Raw genomic sequence first — 23,739 nt, 5'->3', positions numbered from 1 at the left:
TGTTTTTGTCCTCTATTCCCCACCCCCAGTCTTCGGTTAAAGCCACGTGATTGGTCAAGAACGCAGCAGTGGGGGATGGGGTTACAGACAGAGAGAGTGAGGCCGTTCTCCAAAAAAACAAAATGCCGTCTTCGGTTAAAGCCACGTGATTGGTCAAGAACCCAGCAGTGGGGGGTTAAACATTAAAAAGACAGGCAGACAGAGAGAGTGAGAAAACATGCACACGAAAGGGAGATGACAGAGCTTGAAACAAAAAAAAGTTTGAGAGTTTGAGAATAGTGAGAAATGGATAGAAAACAGTTAAAATATCCCATCAATCAGGCTCCACAAATAACCCGCACAAGTCATCTGTACACTTGATGCAAAAAGCGATCAACCCAGCTAAACGAATCACAATTGATGAAGAACTAGATACAATTATCACAGAGAAAGCACCTACAAGGATCCTCAAGATTCCTCAAGATGGTGAAAGAAGAAGGTTACGTTCCTCATCAAGTGTTTAATGCTGATGAAACTGGCCACTCCATTCCATCAAGCCATCAAAGACCATCACAAAGCTAAATAATACAACTTTATTATACTGTACAGTTTATTACTCTAAGTATAATACCTTAGCACATTTATTATACATAAAATAAGGTATATTTTGTGTAGTTTTAAGGCTTAGAAAATTAGAAAGTAGAAATTTATGTTTTATGGGGACCTGGGAATGGATTATTCTCATTTTAATGGTTTCCTATGGGAAATTAATTCTTGGGATACACACTTTTCACCTTACACACTCTGTCTGGGAACCAATTAAGTTCGTGAACCAAGGTCCCACTGTATGGGCAAGAAATGAAGTCATTTTTTTATTAAATGTCACAGGTTAACTATCAATCAATATTAGGGTATGACGTGAAGTACTTTTGAGTCATGGCCTGTCAAAAATGTACCAGAAATTGGACCGACTCCATATATTTGTGACAATAAGTCTGTGTAATTCGTTGCTTAATACCCAATGGCGTTATTTATCAAGCTCTCCAGCTAACTAGCTCGCTAGCCCGCTAGCTATGTTTCTGGCTCGCTACCTGTCTAGCTCGCTAGCTATGTGTCTAGCTCGCTAGCTATGTGTCTAGCTTGCTAACTATGTGTCTAGCTCGCTAGCTATGTGTCTCGCTCGCTTAGCTGTGTTTTTTGCCGGCTAGCTATGTTTCTAGCTCGCTAGCTGTGTTTCTATCTCGATATCTCGCCATCTATTTGTTTGTAATATAAAATCTCTTAACATTTGGCATCCTATCCACTCATACCTGAAAATTCCAAGAATGGAATGTGAGCCCAGTAATTTCATTATGTGGTGTGACGAGATGAATTCCAATACATATGTTTTAATGGGTAAAACTCAAAATGTCTCAAGTAAAAAGCATGAATATGTTGATTATATCTAATATATCATTTGTATAAACATTTGCATATGGGCCAAGCATCTATCATGTACATGTTGCTCCAGCACAGGGTCTGCTGGATCTAGAGTTAGTGATTATGTATAATCATATGTAAATAATGTTATACTTGCACCTGGTTGGCATCGCCACCACAAACCCCTCACATTTTTTTCCTTCTCATCCTTGTCTTGCTACCAACAATTTATTTTGAAATCCTTCCCCCTTAGATGTGCATGTATAACAAAATTACATCCCTTTTGTCTACAGTTTTGTCATTTCAGATTCTCCTAGTACATCACTCTACTTAATTCAGAGGTTCTAAATATCTAATTTTCGCCTCCAGGGGGCAGTGTGTCCTCAACATTGGATTGGATTGGATTGGATTTGCCTTTATTAGTCTCGCAGTGAGACATTACATAACATTAGAGCGCTCTGTGCTCGTCCTTCAAGTTTCAAGACGGAAATCTTCACTGGCATATGGTGGCTGTACGTGTCTACTTATGTGGTCCTTTTTTGTGCAATTGCAGCCACTTAGCAAGCACCCATCATGTGTGTCTCCTTTATTTGAGTCTCCCAAAGTAAGATTTGTACTGATTAGATGTGCGTCAAGCACAATCGCCCCCTCACATTCACAGCCTCCCATCTGAAAACTTGAGTAAATATTCCACTTGAGTGTACTCTCAAGGCGCGCTATTAAGTAACTTTGAAAGAGTCCTTCGCATGTTAATATTAGGGTGCAAACGTTTCGGGCATCCTTGGATGACTCGTCACAAGGTCGTTGTTGAAGATCAATCAAAGGAAATAGTGTAAAAGTTTGACTTGTGAGGAGGTCGGGGGTAGATGAGTGCTCTTCAGTCAAGCATAGTTGATTTGATTTGAGAGGTGTATATGAAATCTGTGTTAGCTTTTCAGCACGTTAGCATCCTAGCATGTTAGCTGCTTTCTGCGGACGATCTTGTGGACTGAACGAAGAGATTGCGTTTCAACAGGATGCAAATTTTTGTGTTCTCAGCCTTTGTTGCAATACACATGCTTGATAAAATAAGAGGAGATGGTCGACAGATGCACAAAATTGTATTGGTGACACTGCTCCTCTCTCACCCGCATTATTTTTTGTTGTTATTTGTGGACGATCAAGAATATATGTATAGGATTAGTGACATGTCCATGTAATTCATTTTACATTTGCTGATTTTGCTTATAACAAACACCTTCATCATGCGAACTTCATTTATAAACCGAATTATATTTCCTATGGCGGTTAACATTTCCTGACAATGTTTTTTTGAGATGAAGCCGGAACATTAGTTAGTTTCATTCCTATGAAATAATTTTTAACTAATATTTTTAAATAACATGTCTATAATGTTCATTTTCCCACCTATAAACCTGCATATTGACTGGTACATCGTAGTTGGTGCCTCATTTTGTTGAAAATGGTGACTACAAAGTACAGTTTGTAACGCTATAAGCGACACTCATTATATCTCTTGGTGTACGTTGTAACGAGGGTCAATCGAAGATCTGTCAAATTTGTCGGCACGCAATTTGCGCTAAAATGTCCGTTGCTTAAAGTGCCAACCCCGACCCAGATGCTAATTGTTTGCCCACTTGTCTATGGATTTTCCCATTGTGTTTTAGCATCAAGGTGGCACGGCCTATACGGTTGTTGAAAACACCTCAACTTGAATTATCTTCAATTTCAGCCACTGAACACATGAAGCATGTAAGTCAGGGTAACATTGGGAGTCGTTAAAGCTTCGAGCACGTCCTCAAAGTCTGACGACATACTCCACATCCTATAATTTCATCGGAGAAAAAAAGGCAACGGTTGTCATAAAATGCCTTTTATCGGCCATGACAGTTTAACAATGCCAATTTTTATGATGCTGTCCGAAGCCTCATCATCCCGAATGTTTATTTGAGCAGAAAAGCCATTGTTGAAAGAGGATCTAAACGGAAAGACGCTTTCATTCAAGAATCATCCGCTTCGTTGTCCGTTGGCCTCCACTGGCAGTCCACCCGCCCTCGCACTTATCTCTATATTTAGTAACATGACTCAGGCCGGTTTTCACCTGCCGCTCAATAAACGTATTTGTCCTTAAAGAAGTATTGCTTCATGTATTTTTTTTACCCAACTTGGCAAAGAGTCGAGCTCGAAGTGCCCTTAATCTCGCTTTTGGGATAACAGCAGGCCATTAAGGCAGCATTATTATACAGAATATATATACAACAATGTATGTTGTCTTAGTGCTATGCTAAAGTAGGAAACTCCTAATTTGTTATTATTATTATTATTATTATTATTATTATTATTATTATTATTATTATTATTATTATTATTATTATTATTGGCAGTTTGGTTTTCACAAATTCACATTGGCTGATTTTTCTTTTGGAACTTTTTTACTAATTTTATACTCAGGCCGAATCGGTAAATGTTACTTTAGATGCAGCTTGCTTCATTGTGCTGTTGTTGTTCACATGAACTCGTGAATAATATATATTCATCTTCGTTGGCGTTTAGTGCTTACATATTTGTTTGCCCGTGTGGGGACGTCACATCAGTTTGATTTATTTAAGCTAGCCTGCTCGCTAACAATATTGATTAGCGGCATGCGAATGTGGTTTGTTTGGGCTGAATAATTCAACCAATATATAGTTGTTGATATAAAAACGGTTTCATGGTTGTGTCGTACGTGGTCCAGGCCCGGTGTTGTTGCCTCATGATTCGGTTGTGTTCCTCGTGTGCAGCGCATAAGCTTGAAGCTCCTCGAGCACCCAAGCGCGCGCTTCACGCTTCATCTCCCCCCGGTGTTCTACCGGGCCTCCTTTCCTTCACGCCCTCTCACCACATCAACGTGCCTCAGTAGAGTGCACGAAGTGCTGATATAGTCTGCCTGGTCTTTCTCTCTTTCACTCTCTCTCACTTTTTTTAAATTTGCGGTGAGGTGGAGGGAGCAAAAGCCCACCGGGCCCAACGAAGAGCCTCGTAGCCAGCCAGTATTTACTTCTGCTCGGTAGCCAGAAGACAGCTGCAAAGAACTCCTGCCTTGTTAGCGCATCCATTTTTTATTTCAAAAAGAGATGTTCCAACAATCTAAAATAGTGAATGTAATTCTTTTCATCAACATTCCCGAAGAAGCGCACTTCAAAACAAGGTGGTGAAAACTTTTACACTCAAAGGCCATGTTTGATTTTTAAAACTGATCAAGGTCTTTTGCTGAAGTTAAAAGAAAAAAAAGACAAGTCTTTGTATAATGTGTCACAAAGTTGTTTTTCATTAAAAAATACATTCTTTTTACCATGCCTTGTTAACTCATTCATACAAATGTGTCCACTCCAGTGCCAGGGTTTTTGTCATTTTCTCTCAAATTGCAGGACCTACCGAATATTGAGTTTTAGGACGACATTCCATTCATCATACGAAACCTTAGACTCTCTTCTTTCATCAGAAAAAAAGAGTTAATTCCTAAGTTATATGGGTCTGGAGTTATCTGAGCTTGAAATGGGGGTGGTTGTACAAAATACAATACAATACATGCGTATTGGTTGATATAGTACTTTAACAACAGCTGAAGCCATAACAGAGCACTAACCTGGAAAAAAAACAGAAATGCTGCCCCCTCTGGAATGGAAAAAACATTGCTCAAGGTCTAACCAGTGCTTTATCGGCACCCCACGCAAGAAAAAACAAAACCCGAACAAATTGGGGAATGGCGCTCCACGTCATGCTTTTTTTCAATTCCCAAATAAATTCGGGAATGGCAGTGAATGAGTTGAAAAAAGCCTGACTCATGTTATGCTAACAAACGGTGCTAAACGCCACCAACACTTTAATGTTAGCATGCTAACATGCTGATGTTATCTTCCATCACAGTTTTAGAAGCAGTTGGATTTGAGCACACATTATTTGTAAAAAAAAACTCTTGCTTTGCGCTACGCTAACAAGCTGTGCAAACCGCCACAAACACTGTAATGTTAGCATGCTAACATTCTACGATTAGCCGCTACTCTCACAGTTTTAGAAGCAGTTTGCTTTTGAGCACACATGGTGGAGCAACACATCTAAATAGATAATTTAACAATACCCGCAGGTATATTCTTTGTCCTCTGCAAAATCTGCCTTGTTTTCCAAAATTTATTGACTCCATTTTTTTTGGTCTAGGAGAGGCAAATAGCCGAAATCAACCCCAACTCGCTGCCCCAAATGAGGAAATACTTTCTTTCGAAAAATGTATATGCCGATGTCGCCCCAAATGTACAAACTCGGCCGACAAACTTTCCCCCTAACCCCCGATCACTTGTTACTAAATTCCGCTTTGCCGTACCGCACATCACAATTAAGCCGTTTTATCGTCTGATTCGCGGGCGGAAAGCTCGTCCGCCGATACTCTTTAAGACACTCATTCAGTTTCCTTCAAATATTGTTTCCCCTCTGTTGGGGCATGAAATAGCAGCATGAAATCTTATCTTTGGTCTTTGGAGAAGAGTGGTTGGAGGAGGCTGTTGGGAGGGGGGGGCAGTTATCCCCATGAAATTGAAGCCTTAATCAGCACTATCTGTTAAACGTCTTCACTAAATTGCCAGCCGTGCACGCCGCCATAAACAGCAAGCTGGAGCGTTATCCCCGGATAAGTCCAGTAGCGCTCGCTGCAGCCTGGAGGTCCAACGTGGAGAGACTCTTGTTGCCTGGCAACAAGTTTACAGATGAGGGGGGGTCGTTACGGGGCTAGCTGAGCAGGGTCCTCCTCTGTTGTCCACGCCCCTGGCTGTCCTCCGTCATCCCGTCGGCGTCTGGGATGAGATCGGCCACTCGCTCGGCGACTCGCTTGGCCTGTTCACGTATTGATTTGATTTGAGTCTGCTTGGCGCTCCCGCCCGGCGCTCGCTTCCACTTTCAAATGTCTGACATCAGTCAGGCTGACTGCTCTCGTGCTGCCTGAGGGAAATAAAAAGCAGTGTAGCTGCAGTAGTTGTCACATTTAAAAAAATGGTGTTGGGGTGGGGGTGGGGACCCAACAAACTCCACAAACGAGACTGGAGTGCAACTTGGGTTCTCATGAGGTGAGCTGACATCCCGTTTCTCAAACCTCAAGCGCGATGACTCGACATTATTTGAAATCAGTGCCTCCCCCAAAACTCACTGCATCAACATTAGCTGCCGCCTTTTGTTTATTTCCGGGATGTGTAATCTGCCAAGCCACCCCAAGGTGTGAAGGAGTCCCCTTGTTCGTATCGTCTGCCTCCCAACCCTCCGGCCTCTCGTGCACATTACCATACAGCTGCCCTTTACCGGATGTGTTACCAGACGCATGGTTGCTATCACGGGCGCAGATCATTTATAGTGCCGTGACTCGGATTGGGTGTAACGGGCTGCACCCTCCCCACTGCTTTGGCCAACGCTAACCCTTGTCACAGTTGGAGGCTTTCCCTATTGTCAAACTCTCAGGAGTCAGCATTTTGTTGTAAGTTAAGACCAAATTTCAGAACCCTGACATGGAAATTGGCGGGTATGGCCGATGTACCCCCCCAAAAAACAAACAAACAAATGAATAAATCTGAACTCATTCACTGCCATTCCCTGAATTTATTCGGGAATTGAAAATATGACGTAGAGCGCCATTCCCGAATTTGTTCATGTTTTGTTTTTTCTTGCGGGGAGTTCTGATAATGCGCTGCTCAGACGTCTGAGAATGTTTTTTCCCTTCCACAAGGGGGCAGCATTTGCCTTTTTTCCATGTGAGTGCTTTGTTACAGCTTCAGCTGTTGTTAAATCGCTATATCAATAAATAATGTATGTATTGCATTGTATTTTGTACAGCCACCCTCATTTCTACATCATATAACTCCAGATCCATATAATTTAGGAATTAAGTCGTTTTTTTTCTAATGAAAGAATAGAGTTTCTTGCGCTGCATTTAATGTTTACTCCTAAAACTCAATATTATGTGGGTCCTGTGGACACATTTTTGCACATTGTCTGGCAGTGAATGAGTTCAATGAGAAATCACCCACCAACAATAATTGAATAAATAAAGTACGAACTCCCCCAATATTGTGTTAAACGGCTGTTTTCGTTCCATAGCACTACAAATTTTCATAATTCAGCTCCAAGTATCTTTTTTTACAGGTCAATCTATCAAGACGCCATCTTGTGGTTGTCCAGTGATGGCCATGTCACTTACAAAACATTTTTAGAAGGAAATATTTCATTTCTGTGTCGGCTGAAAGGGATCATCCAAGCATGAAAAATAACCCATCTATTAAAAAAGTCGACTATTTTTTTGGTTTAAAGTGGTCATTTTGGCTCAAATTAGAAAATTTAGCCCTTGAAACTAATTTCACTGAACATGAAATTTGATTGATTGTGATCATGAATAAGCCCACCCCAAAAAAAAGTAAATCAAGAAACTAAGCTTAAAAATAAATAAAAAGTTTAGTTGTTCCGGGTGCTAGCAGCTAGCGACCAACCACCCAAACTGTTACTTCCTGGCTTCTTCCTCAAGTACTTCCAAATATGCCCACCAGGTCACTATCGCTTATTGGTCTCAAAAAGCCATATCTAAAAAGACCACGCAAGTCAGCCATTTTGTTTTAAAGCAGCCATTTTAATTTTGATTTGGCCACTTCCTGCTTTCTTACCAAGATCAACTTGTGTTTCTGCCCACCTGCGATTTAAAAGTGGACTCTGAATGCTATCGAGACTGCATTATTGAAATAGAAGGGCGTGTTTTCCCCTTTTCCACGCCATCTGCTGCCTCGGTGAGGCAGCCGCTCCATAAATCCTGCTTAGCTTGCTTTAGCCCAGGGATTCCCAAACCGTTGTGCGCTGAGATTAAGTGTCATGGCGGTCAGGGACAAAAACCGCACATTTATATTGTTGAAGTTTGTTTTTTTCTCCTTCCCCCTCGTTGAACCGGCTTTGTTTTTACTCTTATGCAGAACTAAAATAAGTGCTGAGCAAAAAAAAGGCCATGAGAAATTCAGCGATGTCTGGAAATTGGTGGTGCATTATGATAGCGTGCGCATTCTTCTATTGTTTGTGGTGTCTGAGCTAAAAATTGAATGAACAGCACCTCCTACAAACTCTATTCAAACCTGCCCGCCGTCGTACTGACCCCGTATTTGTTTTTCGATACGAGGTAGGAAGACAGCGCCTGATGTGTACTCTTGGCGTGTGGGCATTCACGGCTGTAGGAGCACAGTTTGTGCCGCAAACACGATTGGGGATGGAAAGACTGCAGTTGACGGAAAGATGGTTACATTTTGTTTTTGTTTTTGTTTTGTTGTGGTGTAAGCTCACTCGCTGTTATCGCTAACGCAAGCTGAAAAAAATGGCTCTGATTTCTTTATTGATTGTAGTATTTTCTGCACTATAAGGCGCACCTAAACGAAAAGATTTTTTTCAAAAGATGACCATGCGCCTCATAATCCAGTATATGGAAAACGTTTTAAAATATGTCATTCTTTGAAGGTGCCTCTTATAATGCGGTGCACCTTATGTATAGAAAAGGGTTTTTCAATATGTCATTCGTTGAAGAAAATACTGTAAATTACTTGTCCGCTCCTTTCACCGGCTGGTCAATGTGGTTGTCCAGTGATGGCCATGTCACTTACAAAACATTTTTAGAAGGAAATATTTCATTTCTGTGTCGGCTGAAAGGGATCATCCAAGCATGAAAAAACAAACCCGAAGAAATTCGGGATTGGCGCTCCACGTCATATTTTCAATTCTCGAATACATTTGTGAATGGCAGTGAATGAGTTAAAACGAGTTCACAATCCGGATCTCGTTCCAAACTATTGCAAGCCGTGACATCTGCTAGCCTGGGGCTGTTTACAGAACAAACGCGAGGCTCTCCCACGAACAAGTCACACTTCCTGTCTCTTCCCGTTGTTTAAAAAATGCAAGCTTTCTCATCAGCCACAATCAGCAGACGAATCGTTTCAGCGTATTCTCCCAAACGTGTTTGTAGCCATTGCATCATTCCCGTTTATCGTCTTTGTGATACTTGCGGCTCGTTGCATCATTTTACTTCACCCCTCCTCAAAAAAACAAAATGTCTGACAAAGACATTCCCATTTTCCCATGCTCCACCTTGCTTGACTCGTCATCTCTTCTTTCACCTGTGCACTCCCCTGGTGGCCATATAATGTCATTTCAAGTCGAGTCAGGCTGCATTTTCAATCAGCCGCTCTGTCGGTGGCCCATCAGAGATAGCGCTAATCTCAAAACAGGGGGTTGGAGGGGGCACGTTTTGACAAGAACCCTTTAGCTTTATGAGCGACGCATCTAAACGAGATCAAACGCACCCAATCGCTAGCTGGAATTTGATCGGACATCAACATAAGTCACCTGCCCTCTTCACTCTGATCCGTTTTCGCCGCTGATAAACACCCGTAATATTTCCCAAACCTTGCTCAAAGCATCATTCGAGTTGGAATCATTAATTTCACAAATATGCTGCGGTATGTTTCCAAATTCTATCCACCCATTCTCAGATTTTGGAACTCGGCAAGTCAGCCGCAAGACTTTAATGTGTGTTTTTTGGTTGTAAAAATACAGTATGTGAAACTTCAAAGTGAGCGAGATTGAACCGGAGGTCAAGGCAAGGTTATCAAAACGTTTCGAAATATGTTTTTTTTTCTCCGTTGCTTTTTGGATCATCATTTTCAAAGTCAACAGCCAGCAGGCGAAGCAACGTGTGTAATTTGCCATGATTAAAGAGGGGCTTATGCATGCCTGTGTAAATGTTGATGACCCTGCCAGGAATCACCAGGCGCATCGTGGACACATTTCCATAACTCCCACCTCCCTTAAATACCACAATAGGTTGTGAATGGCTCAAACCGCAACCACTTGCAAAAGCCTCGCATCGTAACGGGACAATAATAACATTGTAGAACAGAGGTGTCGAACTAATTTTGAGTTCCGTTATGCCTATGAAAACATATGAATAAGTCTATTTTTTATTGAACAATTGTTACATTTGTGTAATGGGGACTTTGGTAATAAGAAATGTAGAAATTAAAATATTGCAGTCAATTTTAGCAGTCGTCTTAATGCTTGACATGTTTAATTTTTGCGTTCGCGGACCACATAAAATCATGTGGCGGGCCGGAACTGGCCCCCGGTCCTTACGTTTGACATCTTTCCGTAGAATGTGAAGATATAATGCATGGGAAGCTGGCTTTGCTAACAGTGTCCTATTGTTATTTGAATTTTTGATATATCTTTTTTAAAGCGTACTGACCTTTCGAGAACATTTTTGGTCACAAGCTACATTTTGAGTTGTGGTTTTCCCTGGGAGGGTCGTTCTGACTTTGAACCCTTTGAAATTATCACCTTGTTTCCCCAAAACATTTGTACCTCCTCCCACGTGGATCCCTCTGTCAATATAAGATGATAAAATGAGCCAAGACCTTCCCCCCACGCATGTTTGCAGGCATATATGTGAGAATCATTTCGGACTATTTGCCTTATGCCACATTAATGGACGGTGGATTTTTCGTACTCAGCAAAGATGGCGGATTCCGATTAATTGTATTTATTGTTGTGGTTCATCACAACAGTTTGCTGAGATTTTAAGGGTATTTTTTTCTAACAATCAACTATTTAACATGGAAGCTAAAAATCCAAATCCAGTAGTCTTTGAGGACAGCGAAACCGATAAAGCGTTGGTCAGACCTCTGGCGTTTTTTTTCCCTTCCACAAGTGGGCCGCATTTTCCTTTTGTCCATGTTCACGCTTTGTTACAGCTTAAACTGTTGTGAAAGCACTATATAAATCAATGTGTATTGTATTGGATTTGGACAGCCACCCCCATTTCAAGATCAGATAACTCCAGAGCCATATATGTTTTTTTTTCTGATGGAAGAAGAGATGCTCAAATTTCTTGCGCCACATTGAATGTTTTAGTCCTCAAACTCAATATTCCATAGGTCCTGAAGGAATTTGAGTGAAAATGACAAAAACCCTGACACTGGAGTAGACATATTTTTGAACATTGTCTGGCAGTGAATTAGTTAAAATACATTTAGAGGTCGCCTGAAGGGTTAAGAAATGTTCATTTATTCCTAAAACACGAAGGCTATTCTTTCAGGAGTGCATAATTTCCGAGGATTAGCTGCAGGCTATGTGTGTTAAAGCTAAAAACGTTAGCATTGGTAATTTCCCAGAAGCCGTCCGACCTCGCTGCTCTGTTAATGAGCGTTTCCACATCACCTCTGCCGCGTGAAAGGATCACCCAACTTGCTTTGCTGGCTTTTATGTAGGTGTGACCGGTGCGATTAAGGTTTTGATTTGTAGTCGTTCAAGTAACGGGGAGGGGGGTGTTGGGTTGGGGGGCGGGGGGGGGGGGGGGGGGGGGTTTAAGGCTTTACAAAAAGGCCAGAAGGAGAGCGACAAAGAAGAGGCCGGCCCATTGAAAGGCCACGGCGCGGCCTCTCCTGCATGCCGGGCATTCCAATGTGCTGTGTAAAGGTTGGGCGACGAGGTGGCCTTTTCGCACCGCCGTCTTGTCTGATGCATCAAAGCTGTTCTGTGCTCCGACGACAGCTAACGACACCCGGCTTCAAATATTTGCCTTTTTTTGTGGGTCACTTACTCTCCTTCAAAAAAGACAAGTGTCACTAAAAAGTATTTTAATGATATTACTGCGATGGCGTAGGAATATGTGGAAGATATGGTTATGCAAATCAATAATCCATAGTACAGATAAAGTGGCATTTTGTTGTTTGCAAATTTCCCCATTGTGGGACGAACAAAGGTTTTCTGATTCTGATTCTAAATTGAGACCAAATTTCAGAACCCTTACATGGAATTTGGCAGGTATGGCCGAGGTACCCCTCCCCCCAAAAAACAAACAAATAAATAAATGGATCTGAACTCAATCACTGCCATTCCCGAATTTATTCGGGAATTGAAAATATGACACAGAGCCCCATTCCCGAATTTGTTCAGGTTTTTTTTCTTGCGGGGAGTTCTGATAATGCGCTGCTCAGACCTCTGGAAATGTTTTTCCCTTCCACAAGGGGGCAACAGTTGCCTTTTGTCCATGTTAGCACTTTGTTACAGCTTCAGCTGTTGTTAAAGTGCTATGTAAATCAATATGTATGTATTGTATTCTGTACAGCCATCCTCATTTCAAGATCATATAACTCCAGACCCATATAATTTAGGAAGTAACTCTTTTTTCCTGATGAAAGAAGAGAGTTTAAGGTTTTTTACGTTGAAATCCTAAAATTCTGTGTGTCCTGCAATTTGAGTGAAAATGACAAAAACCCTTGCACTGGAATGGACACATTTTTGCGCATCGTCCGGCAGTGAATGAGTTACCAAAAAAAATCAATGGAATAGTCGTTCAGTGACGCAGTAAGCAAAACAGCTGTCGAACGAGAGATGGCAAGCCGTTCTTGCCGTCCCAAATCGTGCCGGTGGGAAACCTTCCAACTTGCCGTGAAGAATTGGATCTCGCTCAAGCTAATGTTTAAGGCCTGGCGGTGAACTTGAGGCCGGAATACCTCTCGGGCAGCGACGCGTCACTAAACGGGAGCTCGTCATTGTGCAATTGTCCTCTGTTGAGGGGCAGGGGGAGAATAAAGGGGGTCCCCTTTTGAATGGATCCCAAATAATAAAACAAGCTGAAGTGTGAGCCTCCTTCCAAACATGGCAGATGCAAAGCGGGAGGTGGAATGGGGGCGGGGGGTTGATGAATAAGGAAATGATGAATCATGGCAATGGGCGAAGGATAATGGAGCATCGTCTGCGTGGAGTTGAATTAACATCTCGCACAGCCACCCACGCGACCGCCGTGTTCATGTTTGAAGGGGTCGGGTAAGAAAAGGAAATGAAGGCGAGAGCTAAGCGCTATCTCTCGTGCGACATCGGTGGACTGCGGAGAAAATAAATAGGCGGGCAGAGGTCAGCGTTAGCAATTATCACCAGTCATTTGGACACTCCAATTTGGAGCCAATGCGGCCATTTCGTATCGAGTAGAGTCGCTTGGGACAGAATCCGTCTTGCTTGTTCAGCGGAGGTGCATCACTTAGTGCTTCAATGTTCACATACATAGCAAAGATATCAGATTTAATATCCACTGCATAATGAAACGGAGTGAAAAACAAACAATTTGTTGTTTGTTTTTTGTCGCACAAATCTCTGAGTGCAACCTTGTTTTGACCAAATTCTGGTATTGTGGATCATAAAAAATAATAATAATCAATTAACTAAATTATAGGAATCTAAAATATGACGTTAGAGCGCCATTCCCGAATTTGTTCGAGCTTTGTTTTTTCATGCTTGGGTGGCGATAAAGTGCTCGTCAGACCTCTGGCAATGTTTTTTCCCTTCCACGAGGGCGCATCATTTGCCTTTTTTTCATGTTAGTGCTTTGTTACAACGTCAGCTGTTGTTGAAGCGCTATATAAACCATATTTTTTTGTACAGATGCCCTCATTTTAAGCTCAGAGAACTCCAGACCCCTATAATTTACGAATGTACTCTTTTTTTTTTCTGATGAAAGAAGAGAGTCTAAGGCAGCGGTCGGGCACCTATGGCTCTTTTGATGATTGCATATGGCTCGCCGATAAAACTAAATACATATTCTCGCTTTTTCGCTGTTCATTTCCTGTTGGAGCTGCAGTTAGCGGAAAACGCAATCTTGATTGGATGATGCTGGTCGTCATGTTGAAACAGGTAAACGGCCCTTTAAAGGGCAACCGACGTCCCTTTTTTGTTTGTTAACTGATATCAGAAAAACGTTTTATCGCATCTAAAATACCCAAAACACGCAGTATGATCTTTTTATTGAAATGCAAAACACCAATAAAAATGACTTAAAGTGTCCAAAATCTGCAAAAAATTGAGCTACGAATTGGGCATTTTCAGAAAGTCCCGCCCCAGTTCGTGACGTCACGCCAAGACGTCTTGCATTGCTGGAGAATCCAAACAATGGCTTCAGATTCGGAGAATATGCTTTATTGTTACACATCCAGTTATGAATATGAATCAAATATTTCTGAAGAGGAAAGCATATATGTTTGCAATGGATTAAAGAATTTATTCCATGCCATTTTGAGGCAACATTGGGGCAACAATGGATCACCTGAAAAGAGGCACAAAATGGCGACCTCCAGTGGCCACCTCCGCTTCCACAGGTTGATAAATTCCTCATATGGAGCTTGGACTCCCTCCTCTGGCGGCTTTTGGGTGCAACATGGTTCTCAGACCAAACATGTACAGCAAAATACATTGACGTGATGGAAGGACCGCTACAATGCGTCTTTTTTTTCGGTCAGAGGCGTTCCTTTAGTGACATCACGTACGGACTCGTCACCAACTCAAAATCAAGACTTCTGAATATTCAGCGTGAGTCTGAAAACGTAAAATATAGCTATATGCGGTGGAATCTTATTAAAATACGCTCAGTAGAAGTCATTTGAAGCCATTTTACAAATTATGGACACAACTTGTCCGGAGACGTCGGTTGTCCTTTAAATAAGCCTGACGAGTAAAAAAAATGATGCGTGCACTTCAGCTTGAATGCACCGGAGCATTTGCCTTTGTGGAGAGAAAAGTTTCTGATTCTAATTTGCAATGAAACAATACCAGCGATAAAACAGTCAAATGTCAGTGGCATTTTAACAAGCCCCATGCTAACGTTAGCATCAATATACTTCTGCGAGAGACAGCACAAAGCAAGTGTGGAAACTAATGAGCCATGTGCAAGCGAGCTAGCTGTAACTTCGCGTATGGACCTGGCAAGTTGACTTTCATTCCAATCGTTTGGCTGAATTTTTACCAATCATGAGGAACGGAAAACCATTCATGCCAATGGTGAGTACTATTACAAAGTTATTTTCAATAATACATTCTGTGTGTGCGTGTGTGTGCGTGTGTGTGTGTGTGTGTGTGTGTGTGTGTGTGTGTGTGTGTGTGTGTGTGTGTGTGTGTGTGTGTGTGTGTGTGTGTGTGTGTGTGTGTGTGTGTGTGTGTGTGTGTGTGTGTGTGTGTGTGTGTGTGTGTGTGTGTGTGTGGGGCTCTCACTGAAAAACATCTCTAAATATTTTATTTTTATGGCTCTCTTAGTCAAAAAGGTTCCCGACCCCTGGTCTAAGGTTTCTAACGCTGTCTTGAATGTTTATGTAGTCTTAAAACTGAATATTCTGTGGGTCCTGGAATTCCAGTGACAATGACAAAAACCCTGGCACAGGAGTGGACACATTTTTGCACATCTTCTGCCAGAGAATGAGTTTATATTCAGATAGAAAATCAGACAAAAATTGTAAACATTTCAAAAACAAAATTGCAACCTTAGTGTCCCAAACTTTTTTTTTACTTTTGGGCTGGCGGTAGTCATAGCGACAAAGCCATCTGGTGCGTGACGTGTTCAAGCGTCCGTCGACTGTCACCTGCCACAGCGAAAAACTAATATTGGCCCTTTGGGTTGCATGTGTGTGTAAATAAGCAGGTGCCACTAACAACACAAACTACGCCGATAGATGAAGAGACACGGGCAGGCTGCTTTCCACCATTTTATTTCTGCTGCGTTTATGAAAGTTTGTAAGATGTTGACTCTCCTCGGTGCACAAACATCTGATTCAAATGTGAAGAGATGCAGTCTTGGACAAATATTGGCATTGCGATAGACTTAAGTACAAGTACTCATGATGACTGCCCAAAAAAAGGGAAACAAGTCACCATTTTCTTTCTCTTTTGCACAAACTGACACACAAGCTCCTGCAGTTGTCGCAAGTTTCTCAATGTGTAAAAGAATCCGACTGTTTTTTTCATCAATTGAATTTTATTTTGAAATGAACTTTGGCTAATTTTCTGTGCCTGTGCATTTTTGGACATAGACCAGTTTGTCTTGGTCTGTCTTATTGTAAAAAAGTTTTTGAAGCAAAATTGCTTGCTATTTTTAATTACAACAATGTGATATGACTGTATGTTAGCATATTCTGACTTTGTGACTCGTACAAAAAAAATGTATCTTACAAATACTAACATATCGACATGGGGGTCGGAGGTTTTTTTTTTTTTTGCTCGCATCACAAAAGTGCGCACTGGCTAACCAGATGTTTGGCAAAACGACATTTTTTTTAACTCATTCACTGCCAGATGACGTGCAACAATGTGGCCACTCCAGTGCCAGGGTTTTTTCATTGTCACTTGAATTTCAGGACCCACAGAATATTCCATTTTAGGACTACATAAACATCCAATACAGCGTTACAAACCTTACACTCTCTTCTTTCATCAGAGTTAATTAACTAAATAGTTTTAATAATTAATTAAACAGCTAATTCCTAAATTATATGGGTCTGGAGTTATGAACTTGAAATGAGAGCGACTGTCCAAAATACAATGTAATACATACATATTGGTTTATGTAGCGCTTTAACAACAGCTGAAGCTGGAACAAAGCGCTAACATGGAAAAAAGGAAATGCTGCCCCCTTGTGGAAAAGAAAACATTGAGAGGCCATGACCAGCGCTTTATTGGCACCGAAGCATGAAAAAACAAAACCCGAACAAATGCTCTGTCGTATTTTCAATTAACGAATGGCAGTGAATGAGTTAAAATGCCCGAAAAAGGAAAACTGAATGACCTACGTGAATGCCATCTTTGCTTTATGTTCTGTGACAATATGCCCCGTCCCACCGCGCCCCCTTCATTTCTTTCGTGTAAACACAGCAGTGTTTGTTGGAAAGAAGGGCGGGTTTTAGGGCGTGGTACGCGCAACAAGTGGTAAACCAGGTAGGAGTCCATCCTCCAATCCGGCAGGCATGCAAATCCTGCGAGGGGGTGGGGGGCAGTTCAACGCCGGACTGCACCATTCCTCTCCACTGGGGAGGCTCTAATACGACACACGCGGAGGAGTCGTGTTTTCGCAGCGTGAGCAGAGGCAGACGAGGACTCACACTCGCTCACTGCCGCCTGCTCGCTACTTTCCGCTCCTCCCCACCTCCCGTGATCACCCTCCCTACCACAACCGCCTCGCACGGCGGTGCGCGAAGCTCCGGTCCACCGTCGCGTCGCTGACGCGGAGCCCAATCTGTGGAGCTCTTCTTCGGGAGGTTGCCCCCCCCCCATCCACCCGCGTTGAATTGGATGACATCTCGAGGGGTGGGGGGTTGTGTACTGAAATCGACTCGGGCGAAAGGGTGACTTGCCCGAGCATGTTCCCATTCGAGGCGGCGTCGGATTTACCTGCGAGTCGGCCGCCGGCCCCACGCCGCCACAGCACTGCTCTCACCCCCGCAGAAGCACCGCGACACTCCGGCCAGCGTCACTGAGCAGGAAGGAAACACCAGCCGGCTCCAAAAAAATAAATCGCCACCATGGGTTTCTACGGCACTTTGAAGATGATTTTCTACAAAGTGAGTCGCTACCGCGCCTCGATATATTTTGTTTATTATTTATATTATTTTAGGAGCTTTTTTTAAATGACGCGTGACTCGTGGGTCAGGTTTCTTGGTCACTGCGGAGGACGATGAGCGGCGTGGCGCAGAGCTTTAGCAGCCCAGCGAACAGCCCCTCACTCCCCTTTCACGGTTGCATTTATTTGGATAGTCATCACGCCGATTTGGAGTTATCGCCTCACGAAAAGCACACGTTGGTTTCATGCCGAGGACGGGTGGTGACTACGGCACTAAAGTGGATGTTTTTTTTAATGGCGAAAATGCGGGTGGACTTCGTCTTCGATCTGACGCGCCTTGTTAAAGATATTCTCGGGGTTCGCAACTAGTGGGTGGAGTGCACAGCGTGGACCCGTTTGAGTTTGATTCGCGGATGCAGTGACTGGATGCTACAATGTTGTAATGAGCTATTTTATTTTGAAAAGCACGCTCTAAATCAAATTGAGTACTTTTTTCCACCCAAAAAAGTTTCTTAAATTACTGAAAAAAATAGCATTTAAAAAGAAGTTTGGGAATCGCTAATGTCTGCATAGATTTTAGGGGAAAATGGGTCAGTTGAATCCATATCATAACAGCAATGCTTTTAAATGTAGTTTAAGAGATTTATTATTAAAAAAATACAGCTAAAAATGCTCCCGGACCATTGCATTTCTTCTTCGGATATGTTCATGTATTTGTAACGTTTTAACATACCAACAACCCAAATGACCCAACCCCTGAGTATTATTTGATTTACAAGTCCAATTTTAATGAGACTGTTTCGGCGTCTGTGATAATTATATTGAAACTGTGTTGTCTTTTTAATTACCATTTCGGCTTTGCAAAGCTCAGAGCAACCACGGACAACCATTTGGTTTCTAAATGTATTTTTATTTTATTTAGATATTTTGCTTGTAAAAAAGTCTGCATTATCTATCTTGAAACAGAACAATATTGGCTCGACAAGCAGCAGCGACGGTTGTGTCGCGTGTATGTCATTTGTTGCCCGTCGGAGTGTCTCACACACTGACATGAAGTATTTGCCCCAGGCTCGGACCTGAAGAATGGGTTACTGTGTCAGTTTATCTGTGTTAAAAGTTGTATTTATTAAAAAAGTGCATTTTGTAAGGCATTTTTTTGCTTTAAATTAATAAGCATTGATGTCAATGTTTTCCGGCAAAGACGTTGTTATCAAGTTAGCGATAAACTAGCGAAGAAATGTTCACTCGCTGGTAATCTGCCAGCACTGCTTGTAGAAAGGAAAATCGACGTCTTGGTTTGAAAAGCCTGGTTGTAATTTTGTTTGAACTATTCTTTTTAATCTAAAACTTGGAAAATATGTAAATTGGTGATGAGTTGATGAGTATGGTCACTCATTCACTGCCAGATGATGTGCAAAAATGTGCCCATTTCAGTGCCAGGTTTTTTGTCATTTTTACTCATATTGCAGGGCCCACAGAATATTGAGTTTTATGACTACATAAACATTCAATCCAGCGTTAGAAACCGTAGACTATCGTAATTCATCAGAGAACGTGTTAATTGCTAAGTTATATGGGTCTGGAGTTTTCTGAGCTTGAAATGGGGGCTGCTGTACAAAATACAATACATACATTGATTTATATAGCGCTTGAACAGCTGAAGCTGGAAGAAAGCACTAACATGGGAAAAAGGGAAATGTTGCCCACTCCTGTAAGGGGAAAAAAACATTGCCAGAGGTCTAACCAGCGCTTTTTGGGCACCCCCCGCAAGAAAAAACAAAACCCGAACAAATTCGGGAATGGTGCTCTACGTCATATTTTCATTTCCCGAATACATTTGGGAATGGCAGTGAATGAGTTCATGTAAAAAAGAAAAAAAAACATACAAGTTAGCGACTGAACGATTCGGCTGTTTGAACCACTGCAGGGTTTTTCGCGTCCATCCAAGAACGTTAAAATCCCGTCACGTTTCCCCTGCTTCCATCTGCCGTGCCGGATACGTTGAAAAAAAAAGTCTTATTAGTCCACATTCCCATCTCACGCTCTCATCTTCACACACAAGAAGAGGCTTGTTACATGCTTCCGCTTTTTACTTTTCCACGCCTTCATTTTCTGTGATCTTCCCTTATACACACACACACACACACCGACATTTATTTTAAACACACCCTGGATCTCCTTGGCGACTGAACTGCCATTGAAATGAGATCACAACTTGGTGGTTGGCTTATGCTGACTTTATCTTTACCAACGCAAATAACCTTTAACCCTACACACATACAAACCATCAGCATCATTTCTGACTGTTTTCACACCCACAGTTGGCTTTTCCGTTCCATTTTTGGGTGTCGTCAACCAAAAATTGCATCACAACAAGCCAATGACTGTTTGTTTGTTTTTTTCTTTTAATTGTTGTTTGCAAAAAAAAATGTAAACAGGAAGAAGTTCAGCCGTTAGTAAAAGTGAGTCATCTAGCTAACTTTCCATTTCCATTTTTTGGTAGTGTCCACATAAAGCATCTAAAATCAAAGATTAGATCCTTCATTGATCTCATTAATAATTTCAAAATCACTGGAAGCTCTAGAAATGGTTCTGATTGGAATACGACCGGTGTGAGGGGGAGACCCCCCCCTGTGGACACACCTTGATGCATTCATTTAGCCCGCGGACCGCCGACACTTGCTTCTTATTCGCTTTTAACGTTCTTAATCCTTTCCCTCTGCCGTTGCCATGTTTGTTGTCAAAAGGTTACACCCCTCTGAATGAATAACGCACAGCCTTGGAGGGGGGGGGGGCTCTTTCAAAGTGCCGTTTCGCATGTGAGCGGTTGGAGGAAATCATCAATTGTGCTTTAGATCACAGTCTTAATGTCCTGGGAGAGGGGAGGGTAGTGAAGGGGTGGGGGGGTTGTGTGGCGCATTAGCGTGCTAGTCATGTCCACGTGCTTCTCCCCCAGCCGTCGCTTTTGAGCGCGTTGATTCTGTGCCTGTTTTTGATGCAGGCAAGAATGGGCGCAGTCACTGATAGCCGGCGTTGTTGGCTGGATTTTAAGGGTTTGGTTTCTAATTAAAGACCACCCACTCCCTTTCACCCCGCCTACCCCTTTGGGATTTTGAGGAAGGAAAAAAAGTACTGAAACCATCCAAATTATAGAGACAAACTAAATGACCAATCTGGAGAGGAGACGTTATCAAGCCTCCGCAGATCCAGACTGTACGGCATCAAATATGCTGCGTTTCACACAAACAACAGAAAAAGCAACGTAGGGGGTGGTGGTGGGGGCGCTGTCATTCCATTTTAATTCAAACAGACCTCACAGATTTTTCCCACAGTCAAGTTTAATGTTTGTTTCACTTGTGACCGTATTATGACAATCATTTCTATGCATCCAATGCAGGCGCAAAATAATGAACCGCAACGGTGTTTTTCTGTCTGGTATAATTCGATATTTGGGGCTCGCGCCGGCGTCACATAGCCTTTTTGCCGATGTAGCTAAACACAATGAACCAAAACTAAAGTTTTATAAACGCTAAAACTCATTCAAATTTCTGAGATGTTTATTTTCATTGGGAGTTGTTGTGATAGCTTGCTAGCTAGCCGTCCCTTTCAGTGATTGAGGCTAACACGAGTACCTTAATAGTGCGATTGTTGTTGCGTTTGGATCTCATTAGCTTTGATCGCTCCATCTATTGCTCTCCTCTCTTCTTGGTCTCTGCATTAGCCCGAATGTGATGCTGGCAGATTTTAAAGATGCTTAAGTTGCAGACACAATGCTAACAACGTCTTGAGGCAATTCTGCAGCACATTTGCAGCAGGAGGGGCTGAGGTGGTGTGACAGCACGACCTGCTTTTTACCCGCCTCGAGAATTCTGCTTTTGTCGGGAGTTGAAAGCAAAAGTATTCCAAACACACCGGCTCCCATTTTTTTGTTTTCACTATTCTCTCTTCCACAAAGGCTTAATTTCTGTTTTTAAATGTGTCGAGCAGTTTCCTTATCTCATTTTGTTCCCTTCTTAGATGAAGAGAAAGTTGGACCATGGCCCCGAGGTCCGATCTTTCCCTTCAGGAAAAAAGCCCTGCAAAGGTCCAGAGTACCCAAGGTGAGCTTCATCCACACACAAAGGAATTATATACTTTTTTACTTTACTTTCCTGCACTAATCAACTTCAGATTTTGTGTAGAATGGTGCAGAAAAAGCTCAAGAACAAGGCCCTGTTTGGCCTCAAATGATGAACGTGTGGTTGGAGGACACATAAGTTGTGCGTTAGCTCCTCTTGTGGTACGGAACAAAATTGCAGACTAAATACTGTTTTTTTTTTTTTTTTTTACATTTATCAATATGAACCAGTTAGCGCAAAAATGTCAAACTAAAGGCCTTAGGCCCAAATCTGGCCCGCCACATCATTTTACATGGCCCGCAAAAACCAAACAACCATGTTCAATCCATCACCCAACTTATATGATCCTAAAACGTCGACCAAAATGTTGAATTCTCATACGTGATAAATACGAGATAAAGTCAAAGTTTTTTTTCTTTTTCTTCCCGAAAACCTCATGATAGTAACTTAATGAATAATAATATGGTTTCGGTCGTAACGGCCCGCCCAAATGCGGCCTGTGACAAAAAAATGGATACCCCATGTGTTAGGGGAATAAGTTTTGCCCCAAAAACCTCAAATAAATAAACAAATCAATACATAGATAAATAGGTAAACAGACATAAAATGATAAATTATGGTATTTTCTGCACTATAAGGTACACCTAAAATACAGTAAAGTCTCGTTATATCGATATCGGTTATATCGATAGTCCCGCTTATTAAGATACTATTTCTATGCACGCAAGGAGAAAATTACATGCGCGCAGGGTAGGATATATCGATAGTCCCGGTTATATTGATATTTTTCGGACTCCCGAGAATATCGCTATAACGAGACTTTACTGTATTTCATTTCAAAAGCTGACCATGCACCTCATAATCCGGTGCACCTTGGAAAATGTTTTAAAATATGTCATTCATTGAACATGCCCCTTCTAATAATCTTGTTCTACATACTTGGCAATAAAGATGATTCTGATTCTGATATATGTAAAAGGTTTTTTAAATCTGTAATTCGTTTAAGGTGCACCTTATATTCCAGAAAACATGGTAATTAACTCATTCCTTGCCAGACGATGTGCAAAGAATGTGTCCACTCCAATGCCAGGGTTTTTGTCATTGTCACTTGCATTCCAGGACCCACAGAATATTGAGTTTTAGGACTATATAAACATTCAATGCAGCATTAGAAACTTTAGTCTATCTTAAACTCTCTTCTTTCATCAGAAAAAAGGAAAGTTATATGGGTCTGGAGTTATCTGAGCTTGGAATGGGGGCCGCTGTACAAAATATAAAACAATAGATACTGGACATATTGATTTAGATAGTACTTTAACAACAGCTGAAGCTGGAACAAAGCGCTAACATGGAAAAAAGGGAAATACTTTGTGGAAGGGAAAAACCATTGCCAGAGGTGTGACCAGCGCTTGATCGGCGCCTTTGCAAGAAAGACCAAAACCCAAACAAATTCGGGAATGGCACTCCACGTTTCAATTCAATGGCAGCCAATGAGTTAATTAATTTAGAAGAATTGTAACAATTAAATGAATCCAAATAAAATAAATTACAATAATATAATAGACAGAAAACATTTGTATGACCTAATCGGGCTGCGATTTTGTTTCAAATGTCGGCAGAAAAGACAGGAATGTCATCTTCCAATATCAGGGCCAATCACCTCAAGCATCCAACATGAGCTTCCTCCACTTCACCCTGCCAAATCTCACATTCTTTCCGGCATCCAAAGAAATGAAATATTGAACATGCCGCCAGTTTTCGCCGCCAAATACATAAAAGGGAAACGAAGCGGAGATGTTCAAATAGAATGAC

General features: G+C 41.9%; 1 protein-coding gene across 1 annotated transcript in view; it reads left to right on the top strand.

The window, feature by feature from the left end:
* fbxw7 (F-box and WD repeat domain containing 7) overlaps nt 1-23,739 on the top strand; it is a 67,126-nt gene that overhangs the window by 26,847 nt on the left and 16,540 nt on the right. Inside the window, 1 exon segment of the mRNA XM_089007189.1 lies at nt 21,827-21,909. Coding sequence (XP_088863315.1) covers nt 21,827-21,909 — 83 coding nt within the window.

Source organism: Hippocampus bargibanti, linkage group LG10 (assembly GCF_051943395.1).
Source record: "Hippocampus bargibanti isolate YZ-2025 linkage group LG10, ASM5194339v1, whole genome shotgun sequence".
NCBI lineage: Eukaryota > Metazoa > Chordata > Actinopteri > Syngnathiformes > Syngnathidae > Hippocampus > Hippocampus bargibanti.
This window is presented reverse-complemented; position numbering and strand designations above follow the sequence as displayed.